The 17,584-nt window shown below is 40.2% G+C and overlaps 1 protein-coding gene and 1 pseudogene across 17 annotated transcripts in view; one reads left to right on the top strand and one right to left on the bottom strand.

Moving 5' to 3' along the window:
• The window catches only part of PUM1 (pumilio RNA binding family member 1), a 167,459-nt gene that overhangs the window by 104,303 nt on the left and 45,572 nt on the right, over positions 1 to 17,584 (bottom strand). For all 17 annotated transcript variants that reach the window (XM_020983368.2, XM_020983361.2, XM_020983367.2 and 14 more), the window contains exon 3: positions 9,122 to 9,190. In XM_020983368.2, the coding sequence (XP_020839027.2) occupies positions 9,122 to 9,190 (69 nt within the window). The remainder of the gene's footprint in view (positions 1 to 9,121; positions 9,191 to 17,584) is intronic.
• LOC144454302 (large ribosomal subunit protein uL4 pseudogene) lies at positions 12,786 to 16,108 on the top strand (annotated as a pseudogene).

Below are 17,584 nucleotides of genomic sequence, written 5' to 3'. Positions count from 1 at the left end.
AACCAAACAGCGAGGTGGTAAGAATGGGTGACACTCAAACCTCACTCTCATCTGAAATGGTAAAAGGAGGGAACACAAATACACACACACACACACACACACACACACACAGAGTGACAAAAATACATTCCACTCAATACAGAAAGAGAGGAGACAGGTGAACAGGGAGAGGGAAGAACAAGAGGGAAGGTAAAGTAAGGGATGGATAAGTCCCAAGCAGGGAAAAAAACCCCTCCAACTAAGGATGTACAAAAATGTTTATAGCCACTCTTTTTCTGGTGGGAAAGTTCTGCAAACTGAAGGAATACTCATCAATTAGGGAATGGCTAAACAAGTCGTGGCATATAAATGTGATGGGATACTATTGTGCTTAAGAAATGACGAAGGGACGGTTTTAGAAAAGTGAAGCAAAGTGAAATGAGTCAAACCAGGAGAACAACTTCTACAGTGACAACAATATTGAAAGACAAAAAACTTTGAAAGCTATAGGACCTTTGATCAATATGATGACCAAGCATCAACGCAGAGGACTTGGGATAAAACGTGCCCCACGTGACTTTGTCAAAGCCATTCCCATTGCTGTCCCTTTCCAATCTTCTTGTCCCTTACTCCCCTTCACTTCCCCTGTGATCCAGTGACACCAGCCTCCTGGCTGTTCTTTTTTTTTTTTTTTTGGCTGGACAATGGAGTTAAGTGACTTGCCCAGGGTCACACAGCTAGTAAATGTCAAGTGTCTGAGGCCACATTAGAACTCAGGTCCTCTACATTTCAGGGCCAATGTTCCATCCACTGAGTCAAGTAGCTGCCCCTTGGCTAGTCTTTGAATAAGCCCCTCCATTTCCGGACTGCAGGCATTTTCTCTGGCTGTCCTCCCATGCCTGGAACTCTCTTCCTCCTTATCTCTGCCTCCTGGCTTCCTTCTCATCTTCTCCAAGAGGACTTTCCCAGGCCTCCTTAATCTCAGTGCCTTCCCTGTGAAACTAAATCCCAATTTATCCTGTATGTAGTTTACATATAGTTGTCTGCAGGTGATTTTCCTACTAGACTGTGAACAGGGACTGTGTCTGCCTTTCTTTGTATCCCCAATGCCTAGAACATAGCAGGCACTTAATAAATGCTAACTGACTGCAGAGAGGCAACGACTCAGTGAAAACAGACATTTTTTTCTTGGACCCGGAAGATAATAACAGCAGCACCAGCAGCAGCTAACATTTTCTAGCACTTACGATGTGCCAAGCCCCGTGTGAAGCTGGGCTTTTACTGGTTACCTCAGCGGAGTTTCACCAGTCCTGGGAGGTAGATACTATCATTATTCCCATTTTACAGACACAATAAGAGGTTAAGTGACTTGATAGGTACCACACAGCTAGTAAGTGTCTGAGGCCAGATTCAACTTGGGTCTTCCTGTCTCCCTGCCCTGGGCTCTATCCACTGTACCACCAATTCAAGTATTTATTTTACTTTACTATACTATGCCCGTTTGTAACCAGATTTTTGTTTTTTCTACAATGGGTTGGAGGGAGAAGGTGGGGGCAGGAATGGGGACATAGATTGTCTTTGATTGAAAAATAGATAAAACTAGCTTTGTGACCCTGGGCAAGTCACGGAAGGAAGGAAGGAAGGAAGGAAGGAAGGAAGGAAGGAAGGAAGGAAGGAAGGAAGGAAGGAAGGAAGGAAGGAAGGAAGAAAAAAAAAAGTTTAATTTTTAAAAACTTTGCTAGAAAGGTAGAGAAATGTGTTCAGATGACGAAATACTTATATGGCCACAGAAGAGAATTATGCACAGACAACAGAAATTGAACTTCTGGAGATTAAGTAGAATCTTTTCTTATTTAAAAAAGTACAGATACAGGATTAACAATCATGTCACAGACCACCTGAGTTTTATCGGGCTTTTTACCTATACACAGCTTTTTTGGCATGATCTATCCCTCAACAGGTTCAAAACTTAAACACAAGTGTTAACATGTAACACTGGTGTAGATTAGCAGTTTCCAGTCTGGGGCCCACACAGATCATGGTGAGAGAAGCCATGGAGATATTTTCAAAGCATCTAAGAAACTATGAATACCATACACCATCCTTTTGTCAACATGTATTCTTATGGAATGGAAAAAAAAAACCCTTAACTTGCAATGGTGGGCTGAATGTCTAATCTTAGATTGGCTCCTAGGTGGCTGAGTGAACAGGGTAAGGTGATTCACCTCCCTGGACTATTTTTCATCCTTTGTAAAATGAAGGAGCTGGACAAACTGGACAAGACCAAAAGATCTTCTGAGGTCTGTAAAGGAAATTCAATTATGGAAGTAACAAAGACGACTTGGGGCTGACTGCTCAAAATTACTGAGTGCCCCTCTATAGAGGCTACATATGCCAAAGGGCTCCTTTTCGTCTTTGTTAGCTCAACAAGCTCATCCAGGAAGCCTAAGTGATCAGAGCATCAGTCCTGTGTAAACCACAGGTAAGCAGGTCACTCTTCAGAGGCGTTTCCTTTCCTGGGATAATATGCAATACAACTAGTAGCTGAACTGTGAGGACAGCACTGTGTAAAACTTAAAGTGCTGTACAAATGCAAGTTATTACCTCATAGGGTTATTGTTAGGAAAGTACTTTGAAAAGCAAATTGCATTACTATTGCAAAACCTACCATCACTGGCTCAGATTAGTGAGGACAGCCCAGCCCGCATTTTGTTTGCGAACAGTCCTGGGCCACTGCCAGTCACCTTGACTCTTGTCTTGCCACTGGACTTCAATGATTCTAGAAGAGAGAGCAAGGCTGGCAACTTTGCACAGCTTCTGCCTCATTTAAATCCAATTCACTTGAAAATCAAGACATCACCCTGGTGACTTCATTGGTCCTCTTCCAGAAGGAAGGATGAACAATCACAATACCTTCTTCTACAGGGTTTCCTTTAGATCAAAGCCACAGCTCAATTTATGCAAAGTTAAAAGACAATAGTTTTAGCGATGGTTTTCTCATTTCTTACTAATTCTTACTAAAGAACTACAAGCAGCAATCACACACAAACCACTGTTCAATACAAGCTTAGACATGCTACATCAGAAAAGGAATTCCATCCCAGCAGGTGGCCAACAAGCAAGCATGAGTCACTAATCTGTTTATACTAAATTTTATTAAATCAAAAATCCTATATATAAAAACTTGTCAGTTTATATAGATCAGGGTTTCTTAATCTTTTTTGTTATGGACCACTTCAGCAGACTGTGAGGCCTACAGACCAAACGGGGGGGGGGGGGGGGGGGGGGGCAGCAGCGCCCCCGCGCCGCTCAGGGAGAGAAGGGATATGGGGATTGTATGATACATATTCATAATTGAAAAAAGAGCTAAAATTTCAGTAAGAGAAAATAAAAATGTAATTTTTTTCCCCCATCCAAGTTCACAGAGCTCCTGAAATCTATCCATGCACACATACGCTCTTGAGTCCCTGGACCCCACTTTAAGAATCCTTGATTTAAGTCAGTCTTCATGATGGAATCAACATTGTTTTGGTGTTTATCATTTATGCCATTACAATGCAATAAAAGAAAAATCCTAAAATAAACTAGTTTGGGGACAACAGGCAAGTTATTTAACCTCAATTTCTTTATTAGTAAATTGGGGGTTATAAAGGTATTACTATCTACTTACCTAGCTGGCTTTCTCAAGCCCTAAAAGCAGCACTCCAAAAATAAGCACTATTTCTATCACAAAACCTGCAGGTGAAAGCCATGATCATTAGCAAAATAAAAGAAAAGTGTAAAAAAAAAAAACGCCCAGCAGTGGGGGTGGGGATAACAAAGAGTCCTACCCTGGAGGGTGACACTGCTCAGCTGCCTCTTTTTTAAGCGTGCAGCTACACCTCTAGGTCTTTAATTAACTACATACAAAGATAAAACAGAAACAATCAACGTTTTACTGCTGTCACTGGAGTAAGTTTCTGAGTGCAGTAACCTCAAATACATTTCAAATGGAGTTCACCTATATGAAACTGCTTGCCTTCTCTTGCCCCACCCCCCCTAGTAAATTTGGAACTCAAACTGTAAAAGAATATTAAAAATTGTTTTTACATGTACTTGGAATAAAATAAACTATTTAAAAACAAACACCCAGAAGTTCCTTTGTGTTCCTTTTGCAGATAGTAGCAAGCTGGCCAGCCCTCCCTCCCTCTTCAGAGGGCACTCCACCTCTATCTCCAGAGGCTCTCTCTTCCTTTAGAGCACAACTAAAGCACCATCCTCAGCAAGAACCCTTTCTTGATTGCCCACAACCAGCCCTCTCAAACCTAGCATTTCCTATTCTGCATATATTGTGCTCATTTGCTTCCTATTTTGGCTGTCTCAGATTTTCCCCTATATTTGGCTGTTACTTCTTTATAAATCATCTGCCATCTGCCGCTCTCCTCCCAGGCTTCCCCGCCCCAAAAACCACCTTGACCAAAGGCCACAAATTAGGCAGTTCTGATTTGCCTGGTAAGCTACAACAAAAAAAGGAAGGTTTCTTGTTTTTAAATGTCACATCTATATCTTGCTTAAAGGTTTACAAAATACATTCATCATAAGAGCCCTATGCAACTACTACATCACGATATGAGAAGAAAGTTTGTCTACAGTGGAATATTCCAACATTCCCCAAGCAGGGACTCATCCCAAATGAGAGACAGAAGGGGGACACTCCAACTGAGACTGGTGCTTCAGTATAGATCAGAGGGACTTGAGCAGCATGCTTCCTAACCTAGGAACATATCTTCATCCAAAAGGCACAAAATAACAAGGGAAAAAAATGGAAAATCAGGCTTTCTAGACAAAGGCCACTCTCCCCAAAATTTACCAGTGAGCAAACAATTAATTGTTACATTTTACCCAATCCCAACACTTATACTGATTGTAATTCTATTCTACTCAAAAACTAAGTCCACTTCACTAAAACCTAACCTGACCATCTCCACGGTCAATCTGCCATGTATGCATAGGTAGGAAGAAACCCAAGAAAAAGCAGTGTCTAGAAAACTCAGAGAGGGTTAAAAGGGCACGGAAGTGGAAAGATGCTGTCAAGAGGTCAAAAAGTATGAAATTTAGGAAAAGCCAACAGATTTGCCATTAAGAACTTTGGAGAAAAGAGACTAAAAACCTAAAATGTGTACAAAAATACTTATAGCGGCTCTTTTAGTGGTAGCAAAGAACAGGAAATTGAAGGGACATCCCATCAATTGGGGACTGGCCAGATAAATTATGGTATATGATGTAGATGAAATACTACTGTGCTTTAAGAAATGACAAGAAGGACGCTTTCAGAAAAATCTGCAAAAGACTTAACATGAACTAATGCAAAGTGAAAAGATCAGAACCAGGAGAACACTATATATAGTAACAGCAATACTGTATGATGATCAACTGTGAATGACTTCACTATTCTCAGCAATGCAATGATCTGACAATCCTGAATGACTTATGATGAAAAATACTATCCATCTCTGGAGAAAGAACTGAAGGATTCTGAATATAGATCGAAGCATACTTTTTCTTTTTTTTCATGAGTTTTTTGTGTTTTTTTTCACAACATGACTAACATGGAAATATATTTTGTATGACTACATGTATAACCTCTGTCAAACTGCTTGGGGTGGGGCTGGAGGGAAGGGAGAGAATCTGGAAACTTAAAAAAAAATTTTAACGAATATTAAAAACTGTTTTTGCATGTAACTGGGGGTAAAATTAAATTTTACATTTTAAAAACAATAAAAAAGAACTTTGAAGAAAGGTTCTCAACTGAATAATAAAGTCAAAAGCCTGACTGCAAGAGACCAAGAAGAAGAGAAAGTGGAAAGAGTGAGTACAGTCAGTTTGTTTTTCTAGGAGTTTGACTACGAAAGAGAAGAGAGATGGCCAGATCTGCAGGCATCAGCACCAGAACTAGTAGATAGGGTCAGATTTAGTCCTGGGCACTGTGCGTCACCTAATGATGCTTAGGATCACATCAGCTTTTAAGGGAGCCAAAATCCACCACCAAGTCTTAAGCTTTCAGTCCTGTAAGACAACACACACAACACACACACACACACACACACACAACACACACACACACACACTCTCTCTCTCTCTCTCTCTCTCTCTCTCTCTCTCTCTCTCTCTCTCTCTCTGCCATCTCAGATTTGATGAAGGTGATTTTTTTTCAATACGTTATAGACTTTGCATTCATGTACTACTGATATTCTCTAAATACCTTCCAAATTCTTGACATATCTCACCTGAAGGCCACACTGCAAATCTGATTTAAGCTCTCACTTGAGTTTTTTTAAGGGCTACATGTCTAAACCAGCTTGTAGCCCACTACAAATAGTGTTGCTTAGTTCCACAACAGTCTTTAAAACTGAAGACAAACAGCTGCAATTCTGGAGACCAATGGGGTGTTTAATTCTTACCTTTCCATCCCACTTATCTACAAGACCTGCAGGATTCTATATGACTTTATAGCAAACTACAAGTTGCCCTTTGAAGAAACAATTAGTGAGCTGGCACCTAAGTCTCTGACAAGTGAAATATTAGAAATGAGCAGGTAAAAATGATTTCTGGTTTCTGTGTTTCTTTAAAATGTATATTCAACTCTTATTTTCAAAGATTACTCTAAGTAAACTTGGAATCTTATGCTCTGTTCTTCAAAGCTTTATTGGTATTTATCCTATTCCCGTGCCCCCACCTCCATTACAAAAATGAATTACCCTAGCTTTCTGATTTTAAAGAAAATTGATGAGAAACTGTTCTCACCAGAAGTAGACAGAAATGGACTGAATTGCGACACTTTTTCCCAGCTGTCTATGGATGAACATATATTCATCTAACAAAAATAAAATTATCACAGTAGTGAAGAAACTTGAGTTCTAAATTCTACGATTAGTCTCTTGTCCAAGACAAATGTCTGAAACAAGATGTCTCAACCTATAATTTATCCTGTAATAGATTTCATACGTACTATCTATCAAAATCTTTAACAATATCTACAAAATCTTTAGCAGATCTTCCCAAAAAGAAAAGGCATAAAATACCAATGCATTATATTATACCATTAGTGAATTGCTATTAAAACTACAGGTACAACTGCTGGACTAAATAATACCCCAAGGAGGTCAAAGAGAGAAACAAAATCCAATATATACCATTATATTTGTAGAAACACTTTGTAGTAGCAAAGACCTGAAAATAAAGTAAATGACCATCAAGTGGGAAAGGGCTCAACAAACTGTGGTGCACGGAAGTAAGACAACAAAAAATGGAAACCAAAAATTATCAAAAACAAAACAATCAATGCCAGAATGCCGGATAATTATATCTATTAAGCTTGGTTAAAAAGAAAGGACAGAAGACAACAGCTTCCCCCCCCCCCCCCAACCCTTTCTCTGCAAATGCAGGAGAGCCATGAGTGTAGAATACTGCAAACAAAATAAGATTTTTGTGGTCTGCTGGTTAGTTTCATAGAACTTTATTTTTCTCTATTCACATTCTTAAAATTCAGTATTATAAGAGATCTACATCAGACAAACATAGAAAGTATATGATGGAGAAAGAATACAGTGAGGAATACAGTGAGAAATACAAGTGATCAACAATAAAAAAAATTATTTTAAAAAACAGAAACTGAATTCTGTAGAATCATTAATACCCAAGCTTAGTCCCAAAGAAGAGCTATGAGAATGGCACCTCCCTCCTCTGCAGAAGGGGGGGGGAAGGGAATAGGGAGGAGATAAGGGAACGGGACATGGACTTTGATCACAGAGGGCTATGTATACTGCCCAACTTGATTAGTTTTACTGAACTACTCCTCCCCTCCCCTTTCAATTTTTTATTATAAGGGATAACTTTGAAAGGGGGGAGATGGAGAGAAAGAGATATACTGGAAAATGAATCGATAATGTAAAAACAAAAGATACCGATAAAAATGCACTGGGAGAAAAATGGAAGAAAAAAACTCCAAGCAGGAAATCTGAGTGTCGAAGCCCAATGAAACCAAGAAAACCCAGCATTGTGGAACCAGAAGATCATGAGTGTTAAGTTAGAAGCAAAAACTAAACAACTGAGAGTTCTGGAAACCAAATACAAAAGCAAGCAAGAAATTCAGGATCAACATACAGATCATAAAACTGGAAGAGACCTTACATCTAGTTCAAACTTCTTTTACAGATGAGCAAACCGAGGCCCAGAGGTCAAGTATCTCATCCACTGTACACAGAGCAGTAATTCTGCAGCGCTGGTACAAAATACACAATATGAAAGATAACATTTGTCCCTATTTCTATTAAAATCTTAGTGAGCACTAGGAAAAAGAAAGATTTGGAGTACAGGATGGGGTAGTACAGATAACAGGCAGCCTGAGCCAAGTCTCTGCACATAAATGATAAAGCAAAAGTATGCTGAGAGCCGCCAGGGAGAAATGAGCAACCCATTCACGAGGGGAATCACAGCATCCAAGCAAGGACATTCCACCTAGGCTTTGTTACAAAGAATTGTTCCTGCGAACAATCAGCAACCAACTAGAAAAGAAAAAAATCATCCGAAATACCGTGAGGGCAGTGCACATTTCAACATTAGTCCTCTGTACTGAAATATACTGAGCTGGGCATCTTTGTTTCTTAGAAGTCATTACTGGCCACATCCTGACTCCTAATGGCTTGCTCAGATACACTTTCAATACAAATTCAATTTGAAGTTAAGAATCTAGCACTCAACTTCTCACTATATATTTCAGTACTAGAAACCTTCACAAACGGTTATCATAACACTCTGGTTAGAAAATCTAGGCTGCTACTGTAAAAATTTCCATTAACCAGAAAATGAGGCAGATTGAAAGGTTTGATGTTTATTAAGAAATTTGCCAAAACATTTCTTTACAATAATTCTGTTTAGTATAATTGACTATATTCATGTATTTGTCCCTAGTTTTTTTAAATACGTTAGGCAATGTAGTGCTACACCAGCAAATACCTATACTGATCCTACTGCTATTAGAAGAATGGAACAAAGAGAAGAAAGAACACCCTTCTGAAGGTATGTAATTGAGACATTTTAGGAAAGACAGTTTCTTCCTTCCTTAAGAACTGGCTCCCTTTTCTTCCATACCAGTTCCACTTACCTCTCCCATAGCTCTTCCCTCTAGAGCAAGTGCTTGAAAATCATGATTCAGTTCATCCATAGATCGTACCTGTTGTTTTAAAGAGGGAAAATATATATATGTCAGCATCTTGATTTTACATCCTAGTTACACAAAGTAAAAAAGACTGTCTATGGTTATCAGGTCTAACCCCACAAAGACATCATCAAAAAAATGCTAAATCACTAAGTTCAAATTTTCACTCAACTTTTTATCACAGACACAAAAATATCCACTTGAAATATTCTATAAATCTTTATCAAGAAAAAACATAAATCAAACTTCTCTGCATAGAATGTTATAGGATGACAGATCATATACACTGGCAGTGTATTTAACCCTAAAGTTTTCTGAATTTACAATCTGATGTCACGATTTCCAAAACTGGAAGAACAGAGATACCAGATGTTATTATTTAAGCCATCAGCATTCCCTTTTTTTCCCCCAACACACTTTAGAAGCCATGGTTTTCTAGGTTTTGGTTGCAGGTAAATATTTTGTAGGTTAGCACACTGCTAGAGCTAGGGAGAGAGAAGAGGTCCCCATCAGATAATCTCTAAGACATCAGAACCATGGTAAGTGTCCTCTAACCCAGTCACTGCCCATGCCCTCCTGAGCGGTGTCCCTGCCTCTAGACTCTCCCCACTGCAGTACAGCCTCTACCTGTTACCAAGACACACCTGTGGTCATGTCACTCCCTCACTCACCAACCTCCAGTGCCTCCCTAGTGTGAATAGCAATGGGAATTCCTCTAGTTAACCTTTCAAGTCCCTCACAATCACAGTCTCACTATACACGTGATTTCCCTTCCCACAGAGCTGTCTCTGGTCTTCAAATCCAGCCTTCAATCACGTCTTCCTACGCCTGCACTAGCCATCTCACATGCCTAGAAGACACTGCATTCTCACTTCTGCCTCAACCAACCCCTCAGTTCCTTAAGACAGCTCCCACAGCATCTTCTCCATGAAGTCTTCCACAGTTCCCAAATGCTAAGTGCCCTCCCAAAATACCTTGTATTTCTTTATATTTCTCTGGTGTATGCTTCAGAGTCACCGTTCATCTCTCCTATTAGAAGATATACTCCTGCAGAGCTGGGATTCTTTCCCTTCTTTATATTTCTATCCCCAAAACCTAGCACAGTGCCTGGGACACAGTAAGTGCTAAAAAGAAATGCTTAGCAATTGAGGGACAGATTAATTTATTAAAAGGTCAATACCAACTGAGGGATAAATAAGTAGCCTTTAATGAACACAAGAAAATGACCCAGAAGATGACAAGGGAACTGAAGGCCATGCCTGAAAATCAGCTGAAGGAAGTAGTGAGGTTTAGCTTGGAGAAGAGGTAACTTGGGGAAGAAACAACAGCTGTATGTAAGAAGCTGAAGAAGTGGGATTAGGCTTTGCCCAGGTGGGGACCAGAGAACAGAACTAGGAGAATCTGGGAGGAGGGAGGGACTCACAGATCCTTGGACCTGGGAAAGAACTGCCCAAGGTATCCAGCAGAGTGCAAGGGCCAGTTAAGGCCACATCTCAGACCACAGCTGTGAAAGGGTTGTCATTTGCTTCACTTCTCACTTTTTTAGAATATGATTTTTAAAGTGCTATCTCTGTCAATTCCCTCCAAAAAAAGGTCTCTGGCTACTGGCTGTGGCATCAAGAATGATGGAGGTCACAGGGTTTAGCAAGAAAAAGAAACTAGACCATGAATCAAATGATCTCATTTCTACATTTCAAATCTACCACCAATGTGGAGTGTAACTTTAAACAAATCACTTGACTTCTACAGGATTCTGTTTCTCCAGCTGTAAAATTATACTATCCCTTCCAGCTACAAAACTCTAAAACTTAATGAGACACGGGCAAGGGCATGTGAGGATGGAAAACCATCCGAGAGAAGAAAGGAATGGAGGAATAGCCTCATTCATCCACTAAACATTAATACAGCACTTACTACCTGCAATCTGTGAGTGCCAGGTGCTACGGGAGATGTATTTGGCAGTGAATAAGCAAACTGTTTTAATGTACACTGGATTAATACCATGCAAATTCTTGAGAAAATAAAAACATATAATTGTGAAGAATCATATTGCAAAATACAGTGCTGACACTAAGTTAAAAACGAAACCTATGAAATACTCGGATATGTATGTTGCATATGCCTTTGGTATTCAGACTAAAGGACGAAACGCTATAAAACTATAACATTCAGATTGAAACTTTAAAACCTGCAATCTGAGGATAAGGAAACAAAGCTTATTATTGCAGAGTAATCAGAGTTAAATGGCCTTAAAAACAGGAACTTTGATCATTACAAGGTGTGTGTTTGAATTATTTAAATAAGCACAGTGACTATTTCCTAAAATTATGCCAAATGGACTGGAATGGGACAGGAAGTTATCTGCAAACTCAAAAGAGGTCACATGAAATGACTATGGAATCTTCATGTTACAAACAGGTTTTAGAGGAGGTTTTATATATAGTCCTTTAAGTTAAACTGAAACATGTTTTCAATTAAGGCTCAAAATTGCCATGAAAATCAAAAAGTGTTTACCTAACAGTTGGATGAAGGAAACTAGTACTTTGTTCAGTTTTTCTCCTATTTCCTTAGGGTAGGCAAGAAGGCAAATAGGATATGAAAAGAAGGGGGAAAACAGGCAAATGAGTAACAAGACCTTGAGCGCTGCAACTCTACCTTTTCAGAACACAAAAGGGCAGCTAGCAAACAGACAAGCAAAAGGTGCTTAAATAGGGGTCCCTCTTATTAAGAATGTGAGCTCCTCTTGTGGGGAGGAACTGCTCTTTCCCCTGCTTCCTATCCCAAAGAATCCTGGCACATAGAAAACCCTTTCAAAATTCCTGGTGCCATGGAATCCTATGTGGGGGCTAAGATATCTGGTCCAACCTCATTTTACTGATGGGAAAACTGACACGCATAAAACGAATTCCCTTATTATCACTGCTCTCTACAATTAAAAGGCAGAGGATGTAAAGAAATGATATAAACTTCAAAAATATGGACCACTCAGTTGAGCACATGGCAGGAAAACTATCAATGAGCTTCATAACTCAGCTTTAAGCAGTTGTAGACACAGAATAATCATAATTATCAGCTGCTACAGTGGGATTATCAAATATACTTGTTGACCTACTTATAGTATACATAAATCAGGAGACAAGAAATGTTATTATCTTTAAGAATCTTCATAAAGATTCCCAACTGACGGGGCAGCTAGGAGGTACAGTGGACAGAGCACTGGCCCTGCAGTCAGGAGGACCTGAGTTCAAATCTGACCTCAGACCAAACAAACACTTGACACTTAATTAGCTGTGTGACCCTGGGCAGGTCACTTAACCCCAGTTGCCTTTAAAAAAAGAAAAAAAGATCCCCCACTGCTAAATGGTCAAAGAGACTTGAAAAGGTAGTTTTCAAAGGAAGAAATCCAGGCTATCAATAGACACATTTTAAAAATGCTACCAACCACTAATAGCGAGAGAAATACAAATTAAGACCATGTATAAGTGCCACTCCACATACATCAAACTGGCAAAGAAAAAAAAAGGCAATACATGTCAAAGGGGGTGTAGGAAAGCAGACACAGTGACATACTGCTGGTGACCCTGTCAACTGGCCCAGCTCTTTGGACCAAATGGCTATGGTGAAAAGCCTTCTGGGACTGTGCACTCAAAACTATGTTAAACTGGGTATACCTTCTGAACCAACAATATCACTACCAGGACTAGGCCTGAGGGCAAAAAACAGAGGAAGGACTCATAGGCACAAAGCTACTTAACCCATTCTTTCTGTGGTGACAAAGGAGTGGAAGCCAAAGGGATCCCCATAATTGGGAAATACTAGTATACCGTAAAGGAATAACCTGGGAAGACATGTACTGAGAGAGTAAAGTGAGCGGGACTAAAATAACTTACACAACAGTAAAAAAGCACAGCTCTGAAATACAAGAACTCTGAGCAGCAACGGCCAAGCCCAATTCCAGAGGACTAACGAAGGATAAACAATCCATACCGCAATCACAGGTGACAGGTTCAAAATGCAAAATACGGCCCACATTTTTGCATATGGCTGATGTGGGGTTTGTTTTGCTTGACTATGCATCCTCACTATATGAGTTTTTCTTTTTCTTTCTCAAAGAAAGGGAAGGTGAGGAGAAAAAAATAAATGCTTGTTAAACAAAAAAAGACTCTTCCCCAAAGGTCTCTTGCTTTCCTCTTAGCTTTTACTGTCTATCTCACCCCGTGCATCCTCCCCCAGAAAAGCAGCCAAACTCGCTTCTCCACACACCTCTACTCCGAAGTGGTTTTCTCTAGCCCAGGGGTGAGGAACCTGCAGCCTCGAGGCCACATGTGGCCTTTGACTGAATCCAAACTTCACAGAACAGATCCCCTTAATTTGTTCTATAAAAGTTGGACTCAGTCAAAAGGCAGCCCTTGCAGACCTGGAGGGCCATACGTGGCCTCTAAGCTCCAGATCCCCATTCCTGCTAGCCGTATCACAAACTTACAGCACTCTTGGGGTGTTAGGTAAGCATCAGCCCAAAGACCCTAGAGCCAGTGCGGCTCCCAGGCTCCCTTACTCTCATGGCTCTTACTGAGCTTAGCAGCAGCAGCAACTCTTCCTGGCTTATATCTATTGTCTCCTAATCTCAACATTTTACCAAGAATGCAGGCAAACCTGTAACTGCTTCGCTCTGTGTGGTGTGTGTGTTTCTACAAGGATTATCTCTGCCCTATTTCCTTTCTTTGTCCCTCAAAGCTCGGCCACAACTACCCATCTTGTTTACTCTCCAGATGCTAGCTCTTGCTCTCCTGCTCCCTTATAAACCTATTGTGGGGCTTCTCGTCCACCTACCTCACTACAATTCCTCCAAATACACATATGTTTTTCTCACTCTTCCTTCATTCCCATTTCCTGCACGCAGAACTCTCGTTACAAACCCCCCACCACAGCCCTATTTGCTGTGCTAATGGAGTTTTGAGAAAGTAGGCTCAATATTGTTATAGTTACCTCCCCTCTGGTGTCTAGTTCTGATCTAAAAAAAAAAAAGTCAAGAAATTTGATTTTGTCAGTTCACCCAAGGTTAATGAGGCCCAAATAAAATGAGCCATACCAAACAGTCAAAAGGGACTAAATTCTAAATCAAAATCCATTTATAATGAGAGCAATATCTGCTATCATAATCAATACTAGTCACACACTCAGGATACCACTTCCTAAGAAAGCAAATTAGAAGTTGTTTGCCCAGTGATCAGATAACAACAGTTACAGATTATAACAGATATTTCTGTCAGGTCATGTTGGGTCTTAAAAAATCATTCTCTGCCGTGAGAAACAAAGATATGCATGTACACGTGTGTTTGTTTAGGGGATGTATGTGTGTATGTGTACGCAGTTGGTATGAGGTACTCAGAATCAGAGCACCTTACTTGCTAGTAAATATGAAAAGAGACCTCAAGTTTGTAACTCACTAGTTCCCTTTCTTCTACATGTCATAGCACGTGGAGTCCTAACGCCATCGCCAAAAGTTCACGGCTATAAGAAGAACTTAAAACTAGTTTCCCAGACTGACCTAACTGACCTTTTACCTGAATCCTATTGTTCTAGAGAACAATATCTTTGGGACTAAAGCTCTCCTCTATAACCTCTAATGCCAATTCCCCTCATCTTCCACCTATTCTTCTCAAAATCCAAGCCCACTCACAGTATCCCTCTTTGGCACATCCGACCTAACAGCTAAGAGCACAAGCCTGGCGATAGAAACAGGATTTTAAAAGCGGTAAACAGATTCTGCAGTGTACAAGCCATGGCTTATGTACATCCCTTGACATCCGTGTACTCTAAAAAGGGAGAAGTATCTGGCAATGAGGTTACCTTGCCTGCTGCCTTTAAGTCTCCAATTCGCCCAGATATTGTGAATTTTGTTTCTACCTAGTTGAGAATAAAAATATCTGGCAATCTTATGCCACCAGTGAATCAGCCAAGTCATCAGGGCAGGTCTCAGTTTTGGGGAGCTGGCAGAGCTGTTGCTCAGAGTCCTCATATTCAGGTCGTTCTGCTCCCACCACGACTTGGTGCCACTGGCAGCACAGAGTGAACACAACACAAAAACTTATGCCATCTGCTCTGCGTTGGCAGCCTCTGCCCTGCTGGCATTGGGTCCTGGCAAAAGGTCACCGAATTGAAGAAGTCCCAGAACTTCCTCTAGTGGTATAAGAAGACCAAGAAAGCTGGAGGCATGCCATGGTATCAAAAAGGTCTGTGCTTCAGGCACCATTAGATCCAGCATAGGGAACCTTGGATCACCTACAATGCAGGCAATAGCATTATCAAGGCCTTCAAAAACATTCCTAGTATTACTTATCTTAATGCGAGCAAATCGCGCTTTTTGAGCTGTTCCTGATGGGCCCGGAGGGTGGTTCTGTATTTGGACTGAAAGTGTCTTCTGCAAGTTGGATGACCCATATGACAACACAGCACAGGCCGGCTACCCTGCAGAGTCACTACAATCATCCCATGCACAAGATGATCGACAAAGGCCTTACTAGGATTCTGAAAAGCCCAGAGGTCTAGAGGACTCTCCATGCACCATGCAAAAAGCTTCACCCACAAGTATTCAAGAAGAACTTGAGAATCATGGTTAGACTGAACCCATATACCAAGACAATGCTCTGAAATACAATTCTACACCAGGCTAATAATTACAGAACCAGAGAAAATAAAAGAGCTGCCACACTAAAGAAGATTATGGAGGCAATGAAAGGGGTAGATGAGAAGAAGCAGCAGCTTGGAGGTATTAAGCTTGCAAAAGCAAAGAAGGTTACAGAGCAGAAGAAACCAGCAGAAAAGCCTGCAGCTGAAAAGAAATGCTCTGGAGAGGAAAAAAACTGCCCCATGGCACAAACTCAGCATATCAGTTTATCCAAGGGGCCACAATCCATTATGTCAATATTGTGAATCTCTAAAGAATAAAATGTTCAAAGCAGTTTGGGGGGTGTTTTTTGGGAGAGGGAGGGGGAGAGAATATAGACAGGCTAGAACACCGGGCCAAATCTACAAAAATGAAATTTGATAATGATAAAGGTAAAGACCTATACCTAGGGCCAAAAAAATTATTTAAATTACTAAAGCTAGGATAGAGGACAGGATAGGTTGAATAGTTTGTGTGAAAAATACCCCTAATGCTCAACATTTCAACAGTGTAATCGGGCAACCACTAAAGTTAATGTTACACTCAAAGCACAATGTTCAGGCACATGCTACTTCTGTCTCATCTGTAACAATCTCTCTCTCTAGCCTTATTGAAAATACATGATTTTCTTCAAAACAAGAGACCAAAAAGTTTTAAAATAAATTAGATTCTACCGTTTGTTGTTTATTGATATCTCCAAAAAAACACTTGATTTAATAGAGTAATAGCCTTAAAGGCTGCTCCCATTAGTCTGGGGGAGGTTCCTGATTTTGATGGGTAGAGTTCCCACAGTGATGAAATTATAAAACCGTGGCATATTTTAAAAGGAATGATAAATATTAAAGAGCTCAGAGAGACATGGACAGACTAGTAGGAAGGGATACAGAGAGAAAAAAGCAAAAGCAAAATCAAAAGAACACCACACTTTGACCACAACAATGTAAATAAAGTTAACATGGAGAGCAAGGAGACCTCTGGCCAATGTTAGTACTATGCTGTCCAAGTTAAAGAACATACCCTGTCTTTCTGTTAACAATCCATAAACTGTTTTTCAGTTTTTCATGAGGGAAAAGGGGGAGGAAGGAAAGGGGGAAAGCATTGGTTTGGTGTTTATTGGTAAACGTTAGAACAAAATGTGTCCCCTTTTTTTTTTAATATTCCCACACATGTTAAAGGGCAGCTAGATGGGCCTGGAATCAGGAAGACTGATATTCCCGAGTTCAAATCTGGCCTCATAAATTTACTACATGTGTGATCCTGAGCAAGTCACTTAACTCTGTTTACCTCGGTTTCCTCATCTGTAAAATGAGCTGGAGAAGCAAACGGCAAACTGATCCATTATCTTTACCAAGAAAACCCTAAATGGGGTCACATGAATGAAAAATGACAACAACTGAATACATGTTAAGATAATAAAGATTCTCTTATAGATACAACCAGAAATAACTAGATTCAGTTACCTCTGATGATCAATATCGAGCTAGGCACACAAACACGGAAAAGGCATTTGCCTCTCTCATAAAGGAAGTCCTGGCCAAAGTACAAATGAAAAGACTCTCCCCATAGATGCAACTATTCACAGATGATACACTTTGCTGATTGCATCAAGGTTCATAATATTAAATAGCCTTCTCAACGAGATCCATAGTCACTCAAGAAATCAAAATAACAACTCACACTGATACACCAAATGGATGAAAAGTGGCCCAAAGGCCACACATATACATGCATATACTCATGTG

The sequence above is a fragment of the Phascolarctos cinereus genome, unplaced genomic scaffold (genome assembly GCF_003287225.1).
Source record: "Phascolarctos cinereus isolate Bilbo 61053 unplaced genomic scaffold, phaCin_HiC Scaffold_726;HRSCAF=1367, whole genome shotgun sequence".
NCBI classification, from domain to species: Eukaryota; Metazoa; Chordata; class Mammalia; order Diprotodontia; family Phascolarctidae; genus Phascolarctos; species Phascolarctos cinereus.
Note: the sequence above shows the minus strand (reverse complement) of the source record. Positions and strands in the feature narration are given on the sequence as shown.